The sequence below is a fragment of the Oryctolagus cuniculus genome, chromosome 1, assembly GCF_051225735.1.
Source record: "Oryctolagus cuniculus isolate XC-2025 breed Fujian yellow rabbit chromosome 1, ASM5122573v1, whole genome shotgun sequence".
Taxonomy (NCBI): Eukaryota; Metazoa; Chordata; class Mammalia; order Lagomorpha; family Leporidae; genus Oryctolagus; species Oryctolagus cuniculus.
Genome location: NC_142867.1, coordinates 18307749 through 18329893, shown reverse-complemented (window position 1 = coordinate 18329893; position 22145 = coordinate 18307749). Strand labels below are relative to the sequence as shown.

Genomic DNA, 22145 nt, shown 5'->3' with positions numbered 1-22145 from the left:
CAGCTGTTCCACTTGCAATTCAGCATCCCTGCTGATGCACCTAGGATAGCAGCAGCAGATGGCCCAAGTGTTCGGGCCCCTGCACCCACGTGGGAGACCCAGATGAAGCTCCTGGCTTCAGCCTGGTCCATCCGTGGTCATTGTGGCTGTTTGGGAAGTGAACCAGTGGATGGAAGAGCTCTCTCAGTAATTCTCACTTTCAAATAAATAAATATTAAAAAAAAAAAAAAACTCAAAGCAACAGGGGCCCAGATTGTGGTGCAGCAGTTCAAGTCCCAGCTGTTCCACTTCAGATCCAGCTCCTTGCTAATACCCCTGGGAAAGCAGAAGAGGACCCAAGTACTTGGCCATCTGTCACCCACGTAGCAGACCTGGACGAAGTTTCAAGCTCCTGCCTTCTGCCCGGCCCACCCGGGGCATTTCTGCCATCTGGGGACACAGAGCCAGTGGATGGAAGATCTCTCTGTCTGTCTGTCTCTGTCACTCTTCCCTTCAAAGCAAATAAACAAGTAAATCTTAAAAAAAAAAAAAAAAAAAAAGCCCCAAACCAGCACAGGCGTTCAGTGGAGTAGTTGAGTATGCTTTGGAAGGCACATTCCGTATGGGGCTGAGTGTTGGCTCCTCTTTTAGATGCAGCTTCCTGCTACTGGGCACCTTGGAAGCAGCTCAAGTACTTGGGTTCCTGCCACCCACGTGGCTCTTGTGGCCACTTGGGCAGTGAACCAGTCTTTGCGTTTCAAATAAATTTTTAAAAATAAAATTTTTAAAAAGGGAGAAAGTTCCAAGCTCCTTCCACTCTCCGCTTCCTGGCTACTACCCCTACCGCAGTCTCGTCCTGGTCGTGGGAACCACACCCTCACCTGGGGACCCTGCCCCTCCTCCGGGCCGGAGTCCAGAGACTGCCCCAGCCAGCGTCATCGTTCCACACGCAGGGGTCATGCCCCCCTCGCCCGGGGTCACAGCCCCTCCCGGGGTGGGGGGTGGGGGCGAGGGAGGTGTCACCGGCCATAGGCGGCGGCCCCACTGTCACACGCGATGCTCTCTCCGTCCGCAGGCCGGGGTCCGGGTTACCAGCCCAGGAGTTCCGGGCCCCTCCCCCGAGGCCGGTGGCCCCTCCCCCCGAGCCATGGTGGCCGCCCCGGGGGCGCCAGGTCCTAGCCCGGACTCCCAGGAGGCCGCGTCCGCAGTCCCGGCGCTCGAGGCGCCCGCGCCGACCGCGTCGCCTTCGCGGGAGGCCCCGGCCGGCTCTGAGCCCTCGCCGTCCCCGCCGCCCCTCCAGCTGCTGCCGCCGCCGCCCGCGAGCCCGGGGGCCGGGAGGCCGCCGCTGCGCCTGGTCGGGTGGGGCGGGATGGCGGCCGCCGAGTGGCTGGGGGCCGGCCTGGCCCGGGTGCTCTTCTACCCGACGCTGCTCTACACGGTGTTCCGCGGCAAGATGCCGGGCCGGGGGCACCGGGACTGGTACCACCGCATCGACCCCACGGTGCTGCTGGGCGCGCTGCCGCTGCGCAGCATGACGCTCCAGGTGAGCCGGGCCGGGCGGCGGGCCCGGGAGCGGCCCGGGCGGCCCTCGCTGAGCTCCCCCTTTGCCTCGGCAGCTGGTCCAGGACGAGAACGTGCGCGGGGTGATCACCATGAACGAGGAGTACGAGACGAGGTTTCTGTGCAACTCGTCCGAGGTGAGGGGGTCGCGGCCTGCGGGGAGGAGCTGGGGCGGGGCGTCCGCCGGCCTCGCCCTCCGCCGTGGGCCCGGCTGAGCTGGTGTAGCCGGGACCGTGCACAGAGACGCGGGTGCCCCGCTTCCGCTCCGCCAGGTTTAAATGGTCGCAGCGGGAGGTACGATAGGAAGTCCCCGTGAAGGGGACTTGAAAGAAGACAAAGTCTGATCACTCTTTTGTACACAAATATATTGTTTTAAAAAATTATTTATCTGAAAGGCAGAATTACAGGGAGAGGAAAGACAGAGGTCTTCCACCTGCTGGTTCACCCCCTCCATGGCTGCAGCGGCTGAGGCTGGGCCAGCAGGAAGCCAGGAGTCTGGAACTGCATCCGGGTCTCCCACGTGGGTGCAGGGGCCTAAGGACTTGGGACACTTTCCACTGCTTTCCCAGGCCATAGCAGGGAGCTGGGTGGGAAGGGAAGCAGCCGGGACTTGAACCCCTGCTCATACGGGATGCTGGCAGTACAGGTGGAGGCTTAACCTGGCTCCCACAAATATTCTTAATTTCGGTACCTAAAATTGAAAGGCAATTTTTGTGTGTCTTGCTAATTTCCTTCATTGATGCAGCACTTTTTAGCCACTAAGTATGTGTCAGGCACTGTGTTAGGCACTCAATATCAAGTCCCTGCCAACTTTTAAGAGGACACACACCACCCCATTACATACTCTAAATTTATCATAAAACTATGCATTGAAAAAACTGTAAAGAATTTATTGACTGATTTGGTGGAATTAAGTTATAGATCCTGGTGGAACTCCAAATTACTGTTATAACAAAATTCAGGCCTAAAATATACTTTTCATTAAATGTGACTGCCTGTTTGTGGAACCTCCCACAGTGGTAATTAAATGTTGCCCTATCATTAGAGTGTTTGACATCTACTAGCAATAAACAATTATCATAGCCTGATGAAGATGTAATATTTCAACCTGCAGATTTTTTTTTCATACTTTAAAAATACTTGTAGCTGGGGCTGGTGTCGTAGCACAGTGGGTTAAAGCCCAGGCCTGAAGCGCCTGGCGCCTGACTTCGGATCAGCTCAGCTCTGGCCATTGCAGTCATTTGGGCGAGTGAACCAGTGGAGGGAAGACTTCTGTCTCTCTCTATAAATTTTTCAAATAAATAAATCTTAAAAATAAAAAATGCTATTCCTGTTTACTACCATGTGCTCCCTCATAAAGTTTTTTTTTTTTTTTTTTTTAAGGAGACTTATGGAAAGAACTATAAAGCACTAGCTAAATATAATACCCCAGAGTTTGTGGTGTGGCACAGCATGTTAAGCCACCACCTGCAATGCTGGCTTCCCAAATGAGTGCCGGTTTGAGTCCTGGCTGTTCCACTTCCAATCCAGCTCTTTTTCTTTTTTTTTTTTTTTTTTTTTTTTTTTTGACAGGCAGAGTGGGCAGTGAGAGAGAGAGACAGAGAGAAAGGTCTTCCTTTTGCCGTTGGTTCACCCTCCAATGGCCGCCGCGGTGCCGGCCTACAAATAAATAAATCTTTAAAAATATGTGTATAATGCCTCAACCCTGCATCATTCCCTCCACAAGTGCTAAGATTATGCAAAAAAACATGTTCACATTCTTGTAGGTGGATTTTACAGATGTAGTGCTTTGAGGCTAAAGATTCAAGTGATGCTTTAAGAATACTTGAAATCTTAAATTTTTAAAAATATTTATATGTTTATATTTGAAAGGCAGAGATACAGAGACAAAAGGAGAGAGAGAGGCCGGCGTCACGGCTCAATAGGCTAATCCTCTGCCTAGCGGCACCGGCACACCAGGTTCTAGTCCTGGTCGGGGCACTGGATTCTTTCCCGGTTGCCCCTCTTCCAGGCCAGCTCTCTGCTGTGGCCAGGGAATGCAGTGGAGGGTGGCCCAAGTGCTTGGGCCCTGCTCCCGCATGGGAGACCAGGAGAAGCATCTGGCTCCTGTGGTGGCCATTGGAGGGTGAACCAACGGCAAAGGAAGACCTTTCTCTCTGTCTCTCTCTCTCTCACTATCCACTCGCCTGTCAAAAAAAAAAAAAAAAAAAAAGGAGGGAGAGATCTCCCATCTACTGGTTCACTCCCCAAGTGGCCAAAATGGCCAGTGCTGGGCCAGACTGGAGCCAGGAGCCAGGAGCTTCTTCCTGGTCTCCCATGTGGGCACAGGGGCTCAAGGACTTGGGCCATCTTCCACTGCTTTCCCAGGCGCATTAGCAGAGAGCTGGATCAGAAGTGGAGCATCTGGGACTTGAACCAGCACCCACCAGCACTGCAGGTGGAGGTTTAGCCATCTACGCCACAGCACCAGCTCCTTGACTTAGTTTTAACTCAGCAACAAATCTGTTTTCGATGAAGTACCAACCATGGAGTCAGCCATTTTAAAGATGCGTATGGGAAAAGTTTCCTTTTTAGAAAACAGGAAACAACATATTCACATTGTAGGAAACTGATTCACTCCCAAATTGCTTTGCTGCCTTTTTTTTTTTTTTTTTGACAGGCTGAGTGGACAGTGAGAGAGAGAGAGACAGAGAGACAGAGAGACAGGTCTTCCTTTTGCCGTTGGTTCACCCCCCAATGGCTGCCGTGGCCGGTGCACCGCGCTGATCCGATGGCAGGAGCCAGGAGCCAGGTGCTTCTCCTGGTCTCCCATGGGGTGCAGGGCCCAAGCACCTGGGCCGTCCTCCACTGCACTCCCTGGCCACAGCAGAGAGCTGGCCTGGAAGAGGGGCAACCGGGACAGAATCCAGCGCCCCGACCGGGACTAGAACCCGGTGTGCCGGCGCCGCTAGGCGGAGGATTAGCCTAGTGAGCCGCAGTGCCGGCCCGCTTTGCTGCCTTTTGAGAGCCCCTCTTCATCCCGCCTACATTTGGTTTTCTCTCCATTCTTTCTTTATGTGCTGCACCTGGTTCCAGGAGTGGAAGAAGTTCGGAGTCGAGCAGCTGCGGCTCAGCACAGTGGACATGACCGGGATCCCCACCTTGGCTAACCTCAAAAAAGGAGTCCAGTTTGCTCTCAAATACCAGGCTCTGGGCCAGTGTGTCTACGTGCATTGTAAGGCCGGTCGCTCCAGAAGTGCCACTATGGTGGCAGCGTATCTGATTCAGGTAGGAAAGGCCCTTCTGCACTGGTCCCATTTGTGGCAGGTTTCCAGAGCTTCCACCGCATGCGCTACTGCTGGGCCTTGCGAGAAGGAGCCACATTCCCAATTTCAGGCTCTCGGGAGGCAGTGTGGTATTGTGGGAAGCACCTGAACTGTGTGAGAGGCTGTCGTCCAAACAGGCAAAAGTGTGTTCTCCTCGCTGATGCTTTTCCTCAAAGTAAACGCGATACGAAGCCCAAGTGAGACAAAGTACATCAAGTTTTGGCCTAGAGCAGGCGTTCAAAAAAATGGAGTTTGGGCACATATTTAGCCTAGCAGTTAAGATGCCTGTGTCTCATATCACAATATCTTGGTTCCATACCCAGCTCTGGCTCCTGACTTCACCACCTTCTTCCTGATGTGTTCCCTGGGAGGCAGCCGTGATGGCTCAAACAATTGGGTTTTTGGCACCTGGTGGGAGACCTGGATTGAGTTCCTGGCTTATCCTCCACCAGGCTCAGTCCTTGCTGTTGTGGGCATTTGGGAAGTGAACCTGCCAATGAAAACTCTATATCTTGCTCTATCTCCGTCTCTGCCTCACAAATAGATATATTTTTTAAAGATTTATTTATTTTAAAGACACAGTTGCAGAGAAAGAGTGATATCTTCCATCCTCTGATTCACTCCCAAGTGGCTGCAAAGGCCCACGGTGAGCCAGACCAAAGCCAGGAGCCAGGAGCTTCTTCTGGGCCTCCCACATGGCTACAGGGACCCAAGGACTTGGGCCATCTTCCACTGCTTTCCCAGGCGCATTAGCAGGGAGCTGGATTGGAAGTGCAGCAGCCAGGACTGGAACTAGCACCCATATGGGACGCCAGTGTCACAGGCAGTGGCTTTACTTGCTATGCCACCATGCTGGCCCCCTTAAATATTTTTTTAAAAAAATATAGTTGCAAAGGCTGTTCAACCCCAGCTAAAGGCAATCAAGTGCTATAGATGACAGTGCTGCTCACTTCCCACTCTATACTACTTAGGTTTCTTCAACTACTTAAGGGTAAACTTCTAGACATTGTTTCTAGAAATGGGGGTCCAAACTGATTTTGCCTATCAATATTATTGATGGCAGATCTGATGCTCTAAAAATATTTAGCAGAGAGGCTGGCATGGTAGCACTGTGAGTTAAGCGGCTGCATGTGATGCTGGCATTCCATAGGAGCACTGGCTCAAGTCCCAGCTGCTCCACTTCTGATTCACCTTCCTGTTAATGTGCCTGGAAGGCAGAGGAAGATGGCCCAAGAGCTTGGGTTCTTGCCACCATCGAATTCCTGGCTCCTGAGTCTGGCCTGGCTCACCCCTGCCTATTGCAGCCATTTGGGGAGTGAACCAAAGGATAGATCTATCTTTGTCTCTCCCTCTCTGTCACTCTGCCTTTCAAATAAATAAACTTAAAAAAAAAAGTCATTTAGAAGAAGCAAACACCCTTAATTATTCCGTTGTTTTGCACATCTTAACTTGACTCCTTCTTGTTTATACGTCTGCCTCTGCAGTGCATTTTCTAAGTTATGTGGATAGTTTAAGGAAAATGGAATGTGAAGATAATCAGCCTGGACTTATTTTTGTGACTGTGGATAGCGAGTATTTGACCGAACAACACTAAAGCTTTGGTCATGAGAATTCTGTCTTATGGTGGTATTTGGGACCATGAGAGAATAAAAATAGCAGGTTAGAAATCTGTATTTTCTTGGTTCCATTGAGGCTTTTTTGTTTGTTTTCCATTCAGTTCTAAACCAACGAGTATCCTTAGGACACAAAGATAACTCTCCTAGTTAAATTTAAGAAGTACTCATTTTTCTAGTCCCAAGGACAAATTATATGAAAACACCTACCTACATGTACTCTTTCCTAGAAATTCTTATAACCAAAATCCCAGTTCAAAGAAGATGTTGAATAGACCTAGGCAATCTTTAACTTATGATCTCAACATGGCATGTTAAGCCTTCTTTTTCTAGGATTTGGCAGAATGAGAAGTGGGTCAAATGACTTGTCCACCCAGCCACTTGCATAGTATTGTGAGATTGATTGATTAAAGTAGTTCAAGTGTTCTGTTTTAATACCTGGAACATGGTTTTTAACATCTCCCAAAATGGAGATTTTGTTGTTGTTTTTTAAAGATGTATTTATTTATCTATTTATTTGAAAGGCAGAATTACAGAAAGAGGGAGAGATCAATCTTCCATCAACTGGTTCACTCCCCAGATGGCTGCAACAGCCAAAGCAGGGCCAGGCCTAAGCCAGGAGCCTGGAATTTCATATCTCCCACATGGTTGGAAGGGGCCCAAGGACTTGGGTCATCTGCTGCTTTTCCAGGCACATTAGCAGGGAGCTGGATTAGAAATGGAGTAGCTGAGGCTTGAACCAGCACTCATATGGGATGCTGGTGTCACAGTTGGTGGCTTAACTTACTGTTCTGCAACACTGGCCCTGAGATTTTTTTTAAAAAAGATTTTATTTATTTGAGAGGCAGAGTTACGGGGCAGGGGGCTAGGGAGACAGAAAGGTCTTCCATGTGCTGGTTCACTCCCCAAATGGCCACAGAGCTGGAACTGGGTCAAGCCAAAACCAGAAGCCAGGAGCTTCTTCCAGGTCTCCCACGTGGGTGCAGGGGCCCAAGCACTCAGATCTTCCACTGCTTTCCCAGGCCATAAGCAGAGAGCTGGAATGGAAGAGGAGTAGCCAGGACATGGACCAGCATCCATAGGGGATGCTGGCACTGCACATGGAGCCTTAGCCTACTATGCCACAGTACTAGCCCCTGGCCCTGAGATTTTAAAAAATGTTTTATAGGCCGGCGCCACAGCTCAATGGGCTAATTCTCCGCCTGCGGCACCGGCACACTGGGTTCTAGTCCCAGTCGGGGCACCGGATTCTGTCCCGGTTGCCCCTCTTCCAGGCCAGCTCTCTGCTGTGGCCAGGGAGTGCAGTGGAGGATGGCCCAAGTCGTTGGGCCCTGTACCCCATGGGAGACCAGGAGAAGCACACCTGGCTCCTGGCTTCAGATCAGTGCGGTGCGCCGGCCGCAGTGTGCCAGCCACGGTGGCCATTGGAAGGTGAACCAACGGCAAAAGGAAGACCTTTCTCTCTGTCTCTCTCTCTCTCACTGTCCACTCAGCCTGTAAAAAAAAAAAAAAAAAAAAAAAAAAAGTTTTATATACATGAAAAGCAGAGACAGACAAAAAGAGATCTTCCATCTGCTGGTTCACTCCAAATGCCCACAACAGCCAGGGCTGAGCCAGGCTGAAGCTGGGAGCCCAGAAATTAATCCAGATCTCCCATATGAACAGCAGGGACCCAAGTACTTGAGACATAACCAACTGCTTTCCAGGGTGGGCATCAGCAGGAAGTTGGATTAAAAGAAGAGATAGGACTTAGACCCAGACCCTCCAATATGGAATGGTTTCCCAAATGGCATCAACACCAAAGTGGAGATTTTTTTTTCTTTTTGATTTATTTATTTCAAAGGCAGAAAGGGACCTCTTATCTTCTGGTTCATTCCCCAAATGCCCACAAAAACCTGGGCTGGGCCAGGATGGAATTGGGAGCCAGGAACTCCATCCAGGTCTTCCATATGGATTGCAAGGGCCCAGCCACTTGAGCCATCACCTGCTGCTTCTGAGGGTGCACGTTTTCAGGAAGCTGGACTCTGGAGCAGAGCCAAGAATTAAAGCCAGGCACTTCCTTATGGGATGTGAGCATCGCAAGCAGCATCTTAACCACGAGGCCAAATGTTTGCTCCTAATTGGAATCCTTTAGCACCTACTCAAGATGAAGGGTACCTTGATACCTGCTACTTTATTTCTCTGTTGGCTTCCCAATCCTGTATTTCAGGTACACAAGTGGAGTCCAGAGGAGGCTGTAAGAGCCATCACCAAGATCCGGTCACACATCCACATCAGACCTGGCCAGTTGCAAGTTCTCAAAGAGTTCCATAAGATTACTTCAGAAGCAGCAAAGAATGAGACTGTGATACACCAATGACATGAAGTACATGGGTTAGAAGGAACTCAATACAGCCCAGCCCTGCTTAATATGGAATATAGTTTACCAGGACTGAAGGGGCTTAAGCCCATCCTTGACCTAACTGAAATCTACTAAGTAATGGATAATTTTGCTTTTGTCTTGTTTCACTTTCCTGAAATAACAATTGTATGGCTAGAAAGGAAGAAATTTAGTGTGGCTTGTATTCATGGGTTCTTGGTATAAGGACTGGGGTATCTTATTTTCTTGAATGGGATCAGAGAAATAATAATTTCAACAAAAATCTCTTGTGTACCTAACATTATGTAGAATGACATTTAGCACCGTAACTCAGGGATATTTAACACTAGGACAAGGAAGGCGAAATACTCAGCGTTAACTCTTTGCCACTGTCAGAATCCCAATTTCACTGGACCTGTGGGGCTCCTCTTACCCTTTTGGTCCTAGTATAGAAAAGGAAGTAAGGGATGCAGGCAGGGATGCTGTGGACCTATGTAGTTAGTTCCTCTTAGTCAGCCACCCCTTCAGAATTCAACAGACAGACATCTCCCTTCAAAAACTGTTTATTTATATGAACAGTTCCTAGCTCCTGATTTAGCATAGAGCTTTTAAAAGAGCAGAGACTTTATATATTTGAGTTTGAAAACGTTTCTGCTATTAACCAGAAATAACCCTTTCTACTTTCTGGCTCATCCCTTGGAGTACGCCAAAAATAAAGCCAAAGTTACATTTGTTGACAGCTGAGAAGACAACAGAAGGAACATCCTGAATTCGAGAGTTGACTTTTGCTGGTGAAGTACATCTTCAGCTTAGTCTCCCACCAAAGCCTGACGGAAAACTCTAAACCTAATTTTTTTGTGGAAAAATTATCAAATAGCCATTTCACAGGATATAGAAAAAAGCAGGATAGGGCAGCTTTTCTTGTGCCCTGGGTTCAGGGGCACTTCTATTTAACATTGACCGGGTAAAGAGACAAGGCTGTGCCTCAGGTCTGAGAAGAGGCTTGCTCCAAGCAATCTGCAGTGAGACCCAGGACGACCAGGGGATGACGGAGCACAGACTGGCCACCCTGCGGTTCCAGCAGCCAGCCGAGCAGCAGCAGTTGACAAGGCCCCAGACAACACGTCCATGGGTTCAGGGAAGGGCTGAGGTGCTACCTTTCTAATACATGCCCGCAAATAACATTACTCTGAGTGGGGGCTCAGGGGACTTCGAGTTCGGATGGGGTGGTGCTAGAAAAGGGGAGAGCGAAGCAGTCAGCAGCTCCCCCCACCCCCACACAGCCTAGGCCAACACAAACTGCAGATTAGTAAGCAGCACCTTGATGCCTCTCGTGACAGTCACAGCGGAAGTAGCAGGGTCAAGCTTGTAGGTGTTGGCATCCCCCTTTTTATACCGGTCCCGGAAGACATAGATGCTCCCGTTGCAGCTGGCAATCTTCCAGAGGGATGGGACAGAGCTCCAGGCCTCGGGGAGGCAGAGCCGGGTGAAGCTGTCTAGCAGGGGGTTGTAGCATACCAGGGAGTCCCCTTCAGCCACAATGAACACCAGATCCTTATGCACAGCTGCGTGCATGCGGCCTGCAAAGGGAAGCACATAGGGCTTCACGTGGCATTTGTCTGTCTCTGTGTCAAAGCACTGGATGAGACGGGAAGGTTTGGTGAAGAAGTCCAGGTCGTTCTCCTCCCCACCTAGTAAGTAGATGATCCCGTTGAGGTTGGCACCAGCAGCCCCGGACACAGCCACCTCTAGCTGGGTTGTCTCTGTCCACACATTGTCACCCACCCGGTAATAGATGACTGCGTTGGAGAGCGTGTCCTGCAGTGTCTTGCCACCCAAGGAGTATATGGCATCCTTCCCAGGCACAGACACCAGCGTGTGCTGCAGCCGGTCCCGGGGCAAAGGTGCACACCACTCCCAGTCGACGGTGGCATTGTTGCACTTCCACATGCGGCGCGGGATGGACCCTCCCACCACGTACAGGTCTCCACCATGCTTGCAGGCTGCAGTGATCTGGTGGCACAAGCTGTTTTGGCCACTTACACTGATGGAGTCATCTTCGGCACAGTGCAAGGACACAGCCAGGGAGTGGGTACGAGATGACTCTTTTCCAATCAGGTAAATGTGCACATTCTCCCCAATTTCCTGTGAGCGAAAGTAAACCATCAGTGAAGTTACGGTGAACTTGAGTGAAGATCAAGTTCAGCTGAGGAGCAAATCCTTCAGGTCCTGAACCTCACATCTGTGTCTTGCTCCAACCCACGCCCCTGCAGTTACTATGTGTCACCCTCACTCCATGAATCACTCTTTTTTTTTGGCATTTTATGCTGGGGCAGAGACTGGGGCTCATCCTTGCAGCTTGTTAGAAATTATCATAAGCTGGTGCTTCAGACACAGGGTTTAGAATTAACTCCAGGATGGAAAGTGGTTCTCTCAAGGAGCTTTGATACTCACAGACTGGTAGCTTTTAGGCTCACAAACACATCCTCTTCCCCAGCTCATAACACGTTCAAGCCAGAGATGACTTATTCAAAAGCCACCGAAGAGGCCAGGCCAACTGATGGCTGCAATCCATGGAGATCATGGCTTACCATCCTTAAGCAATCCACCTTACCTTCAAGCTGGTCCTCAGTGACTCTGCCAAAGCCTCTCTTTCCTCTTTATTAAAATTGATCCAGGCCTCTATTGCCTCTGTTGGGTTCTGGGAACATGGAACTCCATCTGTGAGAGCCAGGGAAAAGGCGTGGTCAATGACAGTCTGACAGGGAAACTTAGAGCAAGGAGCTCTAAATATGCATACCACTTTTTTGACTACCACTGTATGTACACACACACACACATATATATGGGAGACTAACTTAAAATTGCTTTAACATTTTTTTACTTTAAATTTTTTTAAAATTAACTTTTTTTTAGATTTTTATTTTATTTGAAAGTCAGTTACACAGATAGAGAAGGAGAGGCAGAGAGAGAGCGGTCTTCCATCTGCTGGTTCACTCCCTAATTGGCTGCATTGGCCAGAACTGCGCTGATCTGAAGGCAGGAGCCAGGAGCTTCTTCCAGGTCTCCCACGGGTGTGCAGGGGCCCAAGGGCTTGGGCCATTTTCTACTGCTTTCCCAGGCCACAGCAGAGAGCTGGATGGGAAGTGGAGCAGCCGGGATACAAACTGGCGCCCATATGGGATGCTGGCACTGCAGGTGAGGCTTTACCCGCTATGCCACAGTGCCTGCCCCTAAATTTTTTTAAAACAGGTTTATTTATTTGAAAGGAAGAGTAACAGAGAAAGAGGGAGAAACAGAAAGAGACCTTCTATCTGCTGGTTTACTCCCCAAATGACCACAACAGCAGGAGCTGGGCCAGGCCAAAGCCAGGAGCCTGGAACTCCCTGCTTTCCCAAGTACATTACCAGGGAGGTGGATCAGAAGAAAGTCAGCCAGGACTAGAACAGATACTCCAATATGCGATGCTGGTGTCATATGCAGTGGCTCAACCTGCTGTGCTACAATGCTAGCTCCTTAATTTTTTAATTTTTTTATTTTTTAATTTTTTCTTACAGGCAGAGTGGACAGTGAGAGAGACAGAGAGAAAGGTCTTCCTTTTTGCCATTGGTTCACCCTCCAATGGCCGCCAAGGCCGGCACACTGCGCTGATCCGAAGGCAGGAGCCAGGTGCTTCTCTTGGTCTCCCATGGGGTGCAGGGCCCAAGCACTTGGGCCATCCTCCACTGCATTCCCGGGCCATAGCAGAGAGCTGGCCTGGAAGAGGGGCAACCAGGACAGAATCCGGCGCCCTGGCCGGGATTAGAACCTGGTGTGCCGGCGCCGCCAGGCGGAGGATTAGCCTATTGAGCCGCAGTGCCGGCCCCCTTATTTTATTTTTTAAAAGCTTTATTCATTTATTTTAAGGACAGAGAGAGAGACCAAAAAAAAAAAAAAAAAAAAAAAAAAAGAGAGAGAGAGAGAGGTTTTTCCATCTGCTGGTTTATTTCCCAAATGCCTGCCAATATCCAGGCTGGATGAGGAACTCCACCCAGATCTCCCACATGGGTGGCAGGAACCCAAATATTTGGGCCATCATCTGATGTGCCTCTCAAATGCTGGGTTGGAAATACAGGTGGGATTCGAACCAGGTACTCCAAGATGAGATGTGGGCATCCCAGCAGCAGCTTAACCAGCAGCACAAGACCTACCCCTGCCCCATTTCTGAGCTCAGAATGATGATACAGTGGTGCCAGCACTGTGGTACAGTGGATTAAGCCACCACTTGTGACACTGGCTTCTCACATGAGCACTGGTTCGAGTCCTGGCTGCTCTACTTCCAAAGCAGCTCTCTGCTAATGCACCTGGGAAAGTAGCAGCAGATGGCCCGAGTACTTGGGCCCCTGCTACCTATATTAGAGAGCTGGGTGGAGTTCCAAGCTCCCTGGCTTTGGCCTGGCCCAGCCCTGGCTTTGCAAACATTTGGGGAGTGAACAAGCACATGGAAGGTCTTGCTGTCCTCTCTCTCTCCAACTCTGCCTTTCAAATAAATACATGTCGGTTTTGTTGTTTAATGATGACACGGTATGCTCCCATTTGCCAAGGAAGCAACCCATCAGGCTGCAGAGCTCACACTTAAAGCAGAGTTATATCTTACTTGTAGGGTATGATCGTTAACTAAAGTTGGTCTGTCACTAGTAAAGCTTTTTTTTTTTTTTTAATCTTTTTTTATTTTTATTTATTTATTTATTTATTTTTTTTTTTTTTTGACAGGCAGAGTGGACAGTGAGAGAGAGAGACAGAGAGAGAAAGGTCTTCCTTTTGCCGTTGGTTCACCCTCCAATGGCCGCCGCTGCAGCCGGCGCACCGCGCTGATCCTGGCAGGAGCCAGGAGCCAGGTGCTTTTCCTGGTCTCCCATGGGGTGCAGGGCCCAAGCACCTGGGCCATCCTCCACTGCACTCCCTGGCCATAGCAGAGAGCTGGCCTGGAAGAGGGGCAACCGGGACAGAATCCGGCGCCCCAACCGGGACTAGAACCCGGTGTGCCGGCGCCGCAAGGTGGAGGATTAGCCTATTGAGCCACGGCGCCGGCTCAATAAAGCTTTTTTTTTTTTAAGATGTATTTATTTATTTGAAAGGCAGAGTGACAGAGAGGAAAAACAGAAAGAGAGCTTCCATCTACTGGTTCACTCCCCAAACAGCTGCAACAGCTGAGTCGGAGCCAGGCCAATGTCAGGAGCCAGGAACTCCATCCTGGCCTCCCACATGGGTGGCAGAGACCCAAGTACATGGGCCAACTAGTAAAGTGTCTTACTTTAGATATCCTACCTCATCAGCTTACTGAACTAATGGGCCCATAGATCTATGTACAATACAGGATAGATGAGAACAGTTGGTCACAGAAGAAATCAGCTCCTCACTACTGTTTGTGGGTCAAGTGCTGCTGCTTTTATTTTCCTGGCTTCCTCTTATATAAGGCACTCTGTCTGCAACAGCAGCTACCCTCAATCTCTGCTCAAGTCCTCCCAGGAGATGTCTAAATTCCTACCAGGAATAATAATGTCAACTAATACCGAGAAGCTGGGGGGTTTCTTTTTCCTGAATTTAAACACACACTGAACACCACAGCCAAGAAGCTGGGTGGCCCTTGCCTACACTTACCAGAGATAATATCAGTGAGCAGATGGTGAGGCAAGTGGAGAAATTCGTCTGTGCTCTGCAGCTGGGCCAGGTGGGTCTTGGCACAGTGCTTGGCTGCAGTGTAGAGCTCGGGATCGCTGTGCCGGTCGGCCAGCCACATCACCTGAAGGCAGTTTCCCACTTGTACCGTGCGGGCCAAGAACCGAGAACATTCCTCAAAGAGAGACGTCAGCTGATACATGTCTGACACCTCATAGATTTCCTGCAGCTCATCAGCTCGAAGTTTCACAGTCCCGTGGTAGATATAATCAACCAGGAGCTGGAACACAGACTCGCTGACATCCTGCAGCACGATCACCCGGTTGTGGGCCTCCTTCAGGTTGGAAGTAAACATAGACCGGAAGAAGCAGCTCTGAGCTGAAAGGACCAGCCGGTGGAGCTGAAACTCCCGGCCTTCCACGGAAATGGTGACATCAGCAAAGAGCTCCTCCTCCAGACACAGTTTCATGATGCCCTGAGCCACACGACCCGAGTGTGACCGGTCTTTGAAAGTGTAGTTCACAAAGTAGTTCTCATCCATGGACGCTCCGGGCTCCTCTGGTGATTCCATGGTAGCCAGCTTCTCTCTCTGCCAGCTGTCTGCAAAGCAACACCACCCCGGGTAACTTGGGGGAATTCACAGCCACAGTCTGTGAATCCAACTGTCCAAATGAGGCAGGGAGAAGGGAAAGGTGAGGGCAAAGTGGGTCCACACTGGCCTCAGTCCTGGCCCTGCGGATGATGCCCCTGACCCTCTCCTGCATCCAAAGCCAGGTTCTCTCTCCTGCGAAGGCATCCCTCCCCCAGTGAAATCAACCAAAGCTCCAACTCTGGGGGCTTCCTTGAGAAAATACGTAATATTCCTTTCATAATGTTAACAAAAGACAGGATTTAGGACCACACATAAAAGCTGGTGACCTTAAAAGCCTTACTAAGCAACCAACTCGAGCATAAAACTAGGGATCCTCGGGCAGCAGAACTACACAAAACAAGATCTACGTCCTTGTGGCCAAGTCACCTCTTGCCCTATGCATGGGGCCCAGACCCTCCAGTTTGAGGCTTGGCCCGGGACAGCCGTCAGCCCCACTCCTGCTGTTCTGAGCTTCTCCCCCACCCACTTCCCGGCCTGCCCTAATGACTTCCCAAGGCTCCGTCCCGGAACTCGAGACAGAGCCCAGCCGTCCCCAGCCCGGGGCACTAGGAGGTCCATCACCCAGTGCAGGGTCCCCACTCCACCTGGTGTCGCCAGGGAAACGGTCGCCAGGGAAACGGTTCTTCCCCCTCAGTCCCGCCTGCCCTCGTCAAAAGCTTAGGCTGGAGAGCGGGGGAGGGGTGTGGAACGTAGAACCCCGAACGCCCGCTCCTTCCCTCCCTTCACCCACCCAGGTCTTCAGCGTCCTCACCTTCTCTCCAGCCTCTGTCACACTGAGCTAAGGCTACGTCCACCTCACGGCTTTCCCACCTGTCCGTCGCGTTTTCTCACCTGCCTTCCCTCCTTTCATCCCGGTGCCCGGAATCCGGAACCCCTGCTTCCGGCCTCGAGTCCGCCCGGAAGAAGATCTGCTGCACACTTCCGCTTCCGGTCCGTGCCCTTGGGGCTCCGTGTCCTGCGAACCTTCCCTGGGCTAGTTGGTGGACATCCGGGCAACATGGCGGCAGTGGCGGCCAGGGGCTGGTGGCGCGGTCTCGTGAGGGCCGCCACGCTGGCCAGGGGTGAGCAGGGGGCAACAGGCTGAGGCCGGGTTTAAGAGGAGGGGCGCGCCCGGCGCGCTGAGCTCCTCACGCCTCACCCCGCGCGTCTGTGCCTTTTATCTGCCTGTGCAGGGACCGGGCGACCCTCGGTGCTGTTGCTGCCGGTGAGGAAGGAGAGCGCCGCGGCCGACACGCGCCGTGAGTATGTGCGGGCAGCGCTCTTCTCCGTCCCGCCGACGGGGACTGCTCACCGGGGTCCTTGCCTAGGGTGCCCTTCACCGCGTGCCCCTGGCGGATGCCTTCCTGTCCTTGGAAACCTGACTGCAGAAGCCAGCCGCGTCCGTGCCCTTAGACCCTTCTGTTACTGCCTGATTGTCCTTTGGCCACCTCCGTGACCCTGTTTCTCTGACTGAACTGCCAGCTCTTATGAAAGAGCAGGAAACCTAACTTCTGGGTCTGAGCCGTGAGATGCTAGCAGCTCCCGGTGTTTCCTCTGTGTCAGAGCTCCTCACTCGGCTTTTTAGTGAATGATCTTCTGTAGTCTTCATGTCATTCTTAGGATGTAGCTAGTAACTCCCCACACTGCAGACCCGGAGAGTGAAATTGCCCGGGTCACAGGCCTAGTGAGTGACAGAGCTGGCCCACCCAGCACTCTGCAGCTTGTCAGTGATTTAGGTCATTGCAGGGAGATCCTGTGTTGCAGTCAACATGATAAGCAGGCCGGGAGCTGGCAGACCTGGCATCCCCTCCTTTCTGGGTCTCCTTTGTCTCATACAAACAAAACAAACCCTGACCATTTCAAGAAATCATCTCTGAGGGCTCTTCAGCCCTAAAGTTCTTAGCTTGAGAACCTGGGATAAGGAGATACGGAAAAGCAAAAGTGTCGGTTCCTGTCCTCAGCTCCTGGTCTAGCAGGGGAGCTGAGATTGCGCCCTATGTCAGAGAGCTGTGGGCGTTCTGAAAGATGCCAACATCGCAGTTGCAGTGCTGAGTCCTGTGGACTGTGGTTGAGATGTTATTTCCCCACGTTCTCATGGCTTCCAGTCCCACCTTTCTCGAGGGTCTCCAGGGATCTCTGCTGGGACATGACGCCCCTTAGAAGCCCGAGAGACTGTGGAAGGCCGGCTGCGGCTCCCTCCGTTCCTTTGTTGACTGTGTCTTTTCTTTCCAGCCACTGTCAGACCACGGAATGACGTGGCCCACAAGCAACTCTCAGCTTTCGGGGAATATGTGGCTGAAATCCTGCCCAAGTATGTCCAGCACGTTCAGGTAATGCTGCTGTTGTGTGGGTCGGAGTACGGAAAAGCAGCAGCCTCGGTTCAAAGAACCAAAGCTCCCCAGACTTGGGCTGCTTTCTTGGCAGTAACTGGGTGACGGCAGCTGAAGTTAGCAGCTCCCTCGGTAAGTGTTTGTTCCGTCGTCTGCAGGTGTCCTGCTTCGATGAGTTGGAGATCTGTATTCATCCTGATGGCGTCATCCCAGTGCTGACCTTCCTCAGGGATCACACCAATGCGCAGTTCAAATCCCTGGCTGACTTGACAGCAGTGGACATCCCATCCCGGCAGAACCGTTTTGAGGTCAGTCGGCAGATTTGAGAAGGCAGGAAAGGGAACAGAACGGTTTCATGGTGACAGCTACGTAAAGGAAGTGTAGCCCCCCTAGTTTCAGTTCTGGTCCCGTAGAACTCGGCATAAGCCAGGCTTCTGAATCAGGTGGTGTGGATTCTGGCTGTGCCTGTAACGGATGTGATCTGGACGTCGGGTGTGATCTTCCTGAGCTTTGGCTGCCTCATCTGCAAACTAAATACAGAAAGTTGTGCCCCTCTTGCAGGGTGGCTGTGAGGATTGAATGATAGTGTAGGTAGATTGTTGGCACACAGCGAGTTCTCAGTATGTTCAGCTGTTAGGATTGTACTGACCATCTGCTGTTTGCCAGACCCTTGGAGCAGGAGAGAAATAACGGGGCTGGGAGTCGTCACAACAGATAAGCTGCCACTGGCCCCCTGGCATCCCGGATCAGTGTGTCTGGATCTGAGTCCTGGCTCTGCTCTCCATTCTGTCTTCCGGCCAGTGTGCACCCTGGGAGTCCTGAGGCACTTGGGTCCCTGCCATTTACGTAGGAAGCACCGGAAACCCAGGTTGAGTTCCTGACCCTGGCTGCGCAGGCATTTGAGCAGAGAACAAGTGATGGCAGAGATCCTTCTGTCTTTTTTTTTTAAATAATAAAATTGTAAGCGTAACATCTGTCCTTTAGGAGTCCCCACACTCTAATGAGGATAGAAGGCACAAACAGCCTATCGTAGATATATATCCAACACATGGGATGTTAGAAAGGTGCTTTAAGAACATAGGAGTGGGGGCTGGGTCCACTTTTTTTTTTTTTTTAAGATTTATTTAATTTAAAGAGTTACTGCAAGAGAAAGAGATCTTCCATCCGTTGGTTCACTCCCCAGGGTGACATGAACTGGCACCCATATGTGATGCCAGTGTTGCAGGTGGCAGCTTTACCTGCTGTGCCACAATGCCGGCACCCCAAACTACTCCACTTCTGATTCAGCTCCCTGCTGCTGTACCTGGAAAAGCAGTGGAGTGGGTGCCGGTTCGAATCCTGGCTGTTCCACTTCTGATCCAGCTCTCTGCTGTGGCCTGGGAAAGCAGTGGAAGATGGCCCAAGTGCTTGGGACTCCGTACCCACATGGGAGACCCAGAGGAAGCTCCTGGCTCTGGATTGACACAACTCCAACCTTTGCGGCCATTTGGGGAGTGAACCAGCAGATGGAAGACCTCTCTCCCTCCCTCTACTTCTGCTTCTCTGTAACTCTTCCTTTCAAATAAATAAACATTAAAAAAAAAAAAAGAAAAGAAAAGCAGTGGAAGATGGCCCAAATGCCTGGAGTCCTGCTATCCACGTGGCAGACCCCGCTGGAGTTCCCGGCTCCTGGTTTCAGGCCCGGCCCAGCCCCAGTCGTATTAGGACTGAACCAGGGGATGGAAGATCTCTTTCTCTATAACTTCCTTTCAAATAAGTAAATCTTAAAAAAAAAAAAAAAATGCAGACAGGCACTTAGTCCTCTCTGGGAGGCTTCTTTGAAGAGAATATGTCGACTCTCAACAGATGAGCAGGAGACCGGCAGTTAGCCTAGTAAGGGCTGGGGTGGTGCAGGCTGGGGCTCTCCAGGAGGGGACAGCACGAGCAGGTGGCCATGCTGACACGCTGCACTGCAGCCGCCTGCGCCTTCGGGAGTAGCCGTGCGCTGACAGGCATCATGAAATTCTGCAATTCAGAACAGAACGCGGGGTCACAGGGGCTGTCTAACCTGCCCTGTAGCCTCACAACTGATGCCGGCAGCAAGAAACCCTCAGCCTAGCCCCTCCCCCTGTGGCCCAGTTGCTCCTCCGCTTCCCTGTGTTCTCCCTAGATTGTCTACAACCTGCTGTCCCTGCGCTTCAACACTCGGATCCGGGTGAAGACCTATACAGATGAGCTGACGCCCGTGGATTCCGCTGTCCCCGTGCACAAGGCAGCCAACTGGTATGAGAGGGAGGTGAGTTCCTGCCCACGGGGGACCCTAACGCTGGCCCTGCGTTGTGGGATTGATTGACATTGCAGGATGCAGGTTGGCACGGCTGCTGTTGGCCCTGATGGACTCGTTGGCTGGGGGCCTCTCTTTTCCAGATCTGGGATATGTTTGGGGTCTTCTTTGCCAACCATCCTGACCTGAGAAGGATCCTGACAGATTATGGCTTCGAGGGCCATCCTTTCCGGAAAGACTTCCCGCTGTCTGGCTACGTTGAGGTAGGAGCCTTGGAACTGGGGCTGCAGCCTTAGGGACCCACGCACGGGGCACCTGAAGGACTCTGGGCACGGGGAATGGGGCCTGTGGATTGTGGTGGTCTTACATGGGCTCAGGATTCTAACGCTAACTTCAGTGTTGCAGTCGAAGGCGTAATTTGGTTAGGATTGAGTGTTCTCATCTCTAACACATGACCCATCGTGCACTTCACTCAGAGATCGATAACTCTCTTAGCCAGTAGATCTTAAACATGAAATGATACTTGTGATGCCTTGCATATTGTGAACGCCCAGCTGGTTAGTGGTGATTGTTTTAGTGATCAAGGCAGCCTCCAGGACAGTCTGTCGTTAGACCTGAAACTAGAGGATTACGTCACTGTGCTCTGGATCCGTGGGACAGGGAAGATGCTAAGTGTGCAGCCCTAAGAATGGCCGTGGAGGCAGGACCACCAGCCTGATCCTGCGGGTCGTCTGTGAGCAGGAGGACGGTCCGTCTTACACGTGCACATGTGAACTTTACGGCGAGGTCGCTGTTTCAGTGTTGGACCGTGAGGCGCTCGCGTGCCCTGCTCCGTCAGTGCCCACACACTGCTGTTTTCTTGGTGCTCTGCACGTACTCGTGTCTCTCAAACTACTTCTGGGCAGGGCGACTTTGTTCTCTTCTTTTACTTCCCCCTGCTGTCTCCTTTTCCTGGTTCACCTCTTCACCCCAGTACACCCGAGAGTGCTTACTTATCCAGCTGGTCCCCCAGGAACAAGAACGACCATGCCAGATACCCTGCTTCAGAGCTGCCAGTGAAACGCCAAGGCCACTGGGCCTCCAGTTGCGTGTCTGCCAGTTTAGGTTTCCTGTGTGCAGCCACCAGTGCCCTAGCCCAGGTGCAGGCTTACCATCACCTGTGGGCGTGTGGACGGCTGAGCAGGGTCTGCTCAGAGTGCGTGTGGAGGCAGGTGCGGGCAGGGAACAGCCCGCTGGGATGTGAGCTGATGGCTGACACAGATGTGGGTGGAGACTTAGTGACGGAGCCTGGGAAGAGGCTGGGACAGGACTGAAGGACAGAGGATGGGGCTGGGAGACTTGCCCGCGGCCTTGCGAAAGCAGGCCTTGGTGCTCAAGCCTGCGCTCTGTTCCCTAGTTGCGCTACGACGATGAGGTGAAGCGGGTGGTGGCTGAGCCGGTGGAGTTGGCCCAAGAATTCCGCAAGTTCGACCTGAACAGCCCTTGGGAGGCTTTCCCTGCCTATCGCCAGCCTCCTGAGAGTCTGAAGCTTGAAGCCGGAGACAAGAAGCCTGAAGCCAAGTAGCCCAGGGACGGCATGAGGATCCCAGGAAGCACTTGTCTACAATTGCGTGTCCTTGTAAATAAATTCCTACTTAGACTCACTACTTCCTGTATTACGTTTTTGTTTGTTTGTTTGTTTTTTTTTTTTTAACTTTTTAATCGTTCTTTATTTGAAAGGCAGAGAGAGACAGGGACAGATAGAAAGATCTTCCATCTGATGGTTCAGTTCCCAGTTGCCTGCAACAGCCAGTGCTGGGCCCGGCAGAAGCCAGAAGCCCTGAACTCCATCTAGATCTCACATTGGTGGCAGGGATCTCACATTGGTGGCAGGGACTCAACTATTTGAGCCATCACCTGCCTCCTCCCAGGGTGCTCATTAGCAGGAGCCTGCATTCAGAAGTGAAGCTGGGACTTGAACGCAGGCACCAGCATAGGATGTAGACACAGGATGTCCCAAGTGGTGTCTTTAACTGCTTTTCCAAACACCTGCCCCCTTAATTTTTGAATCTTGAACCGTGTGTCTTATTCCCTATTGCCTGACAGTCCGTCACTTTTTAAAAATTTCTTCTGATTTTTATTTATCTATTTGAAAGGCAGAGCTACAAAGAGAGAGGGAGAGATGGAGAAACATAGGTCTTCCATCTTATGCTTCACTCCCCAAATGGCCACAACAGCCAGGGCTGGACCAGGCTGAAGCCAGGAGCCAGGAGCCAGGAACTTCATCCTGGGCTTCCACATGAATGGCAGGGGCCCAAGTACTTGAGCTGTCTTTCACTAGCTTTCCAGGTGCATTAGCAAGGAGCTGGGTGAGAAGTAGAGCAAGCAGGATTCAAACCACCACTCTTACGGGATGCCTGTGTCCCGAGTAGTGGCTTAACCCGCAGCACCGCAACGCAGTCCACCTG

At 51.5% G+C, this 22145-nt stretch overlaps 3 protein-coding genes across 8 annotated transcripts; 2 read left to right on the top strand and 1 right to left on the bottom strand.

Annotated features, from left to right (window-relative positions):
• Window positions 1–965: 965 nt before the first annotated feature.
• On the top strand, window positions 966–9099 carry PTPMT1 (protein tyrosine phosphatase mitochondrial 1). Of its 4 annotated transcripts, XM_051853327.3 has the most exons (4): window positions 981–1522; window positions 1596–1676; window positions 4615–4806; window positions 8667–9099. In XM_051853327.3, the coding sequence occupies exons 1-4, from the start codon at window positions 1127–1129 to the stop codon at window positions 8814–8816; spliced, it is 819 nt and encodes a 272-aa protein (XP_051709287.2). In that variant the 5' UTR covers window positions 981–1126; the 3' UTR covers window positions 8817–9099. The 4 variants fall into 4 exon arrangements, with proteins under 4 accessions (XP_051709298.3, XP_051709287.2, XP_089182739.1 ...); XM_089326613.1 differs by lacking the exon at window positions 4615–4806; XM_051853334.3 differs by lacking the exon at window positions 1596–1676 and having other exon boundaries at window positions 987–1522.
• Window positions 9100–9363: 264 nt separating this feature from the next.
• Window positions 9364–16076, bottom strand: KBTBD4 (kelch repeat and BTB domain containing 4). Of its 3 annotated transcripts, none has more exons than XM_002709100.6 (4): window positions 15958–16076; window positions 14457–15074; window positions 11431–11537; window positions 9364–10961 (listed from the first exon to the last, which is right to left on the bottom strand). In XM_002709100.6, exons 1-4 carry the CDS (start codon window positions 15974–15976, stop codon window positions 10101–10103), a joined length of 1605 nt encoding a protein of 534 aa, XP_002709146.1. In that variant the 5' UTR covers window positions 15977–16076; the 3' UTR covers window positions 9364–10100. The 3 variants fall into 3 exon arrangements, with proteins under 3 accessions (XP_002709146.1, XP_002709145.1, XP_089182715.1); XM_002709099.6 differs by having other exon boundaries at window positions 15878–16049; XM_089326589.1 differs by having other exon boundaries at window positions 14457–15136; window positions 15878–16002.
• A 20-nt stretch (window positions 16077–16096) lies between these two features.
• On the top strand, window positions 16097–21344 carry NDUFS3 (NADH:ubiquinone oxidoreductase core subunit S3). Its single transcript, XM_002709101.6, has 7 exons — window positions 16097–16187; window positions 16299–16364; window positions 17338–17435; window positions 17594–17743; window positions 19585–19710; window positions 19842–19961; window positions 21095–21344. The coding sequence occupies exons 1-7, from the start codon at window positions 16124–16126 to the stop codon at window positions 21260–21262; spliced, it is 792 nt and encodes a 263-aa protein (XP_002709147.3). The 5' UTR covers window positions 16097–16123; the 3' UTR covers window positions 21263–21344.
• Window positions 21345–22145: the final 801 nt, after the last annotated feature.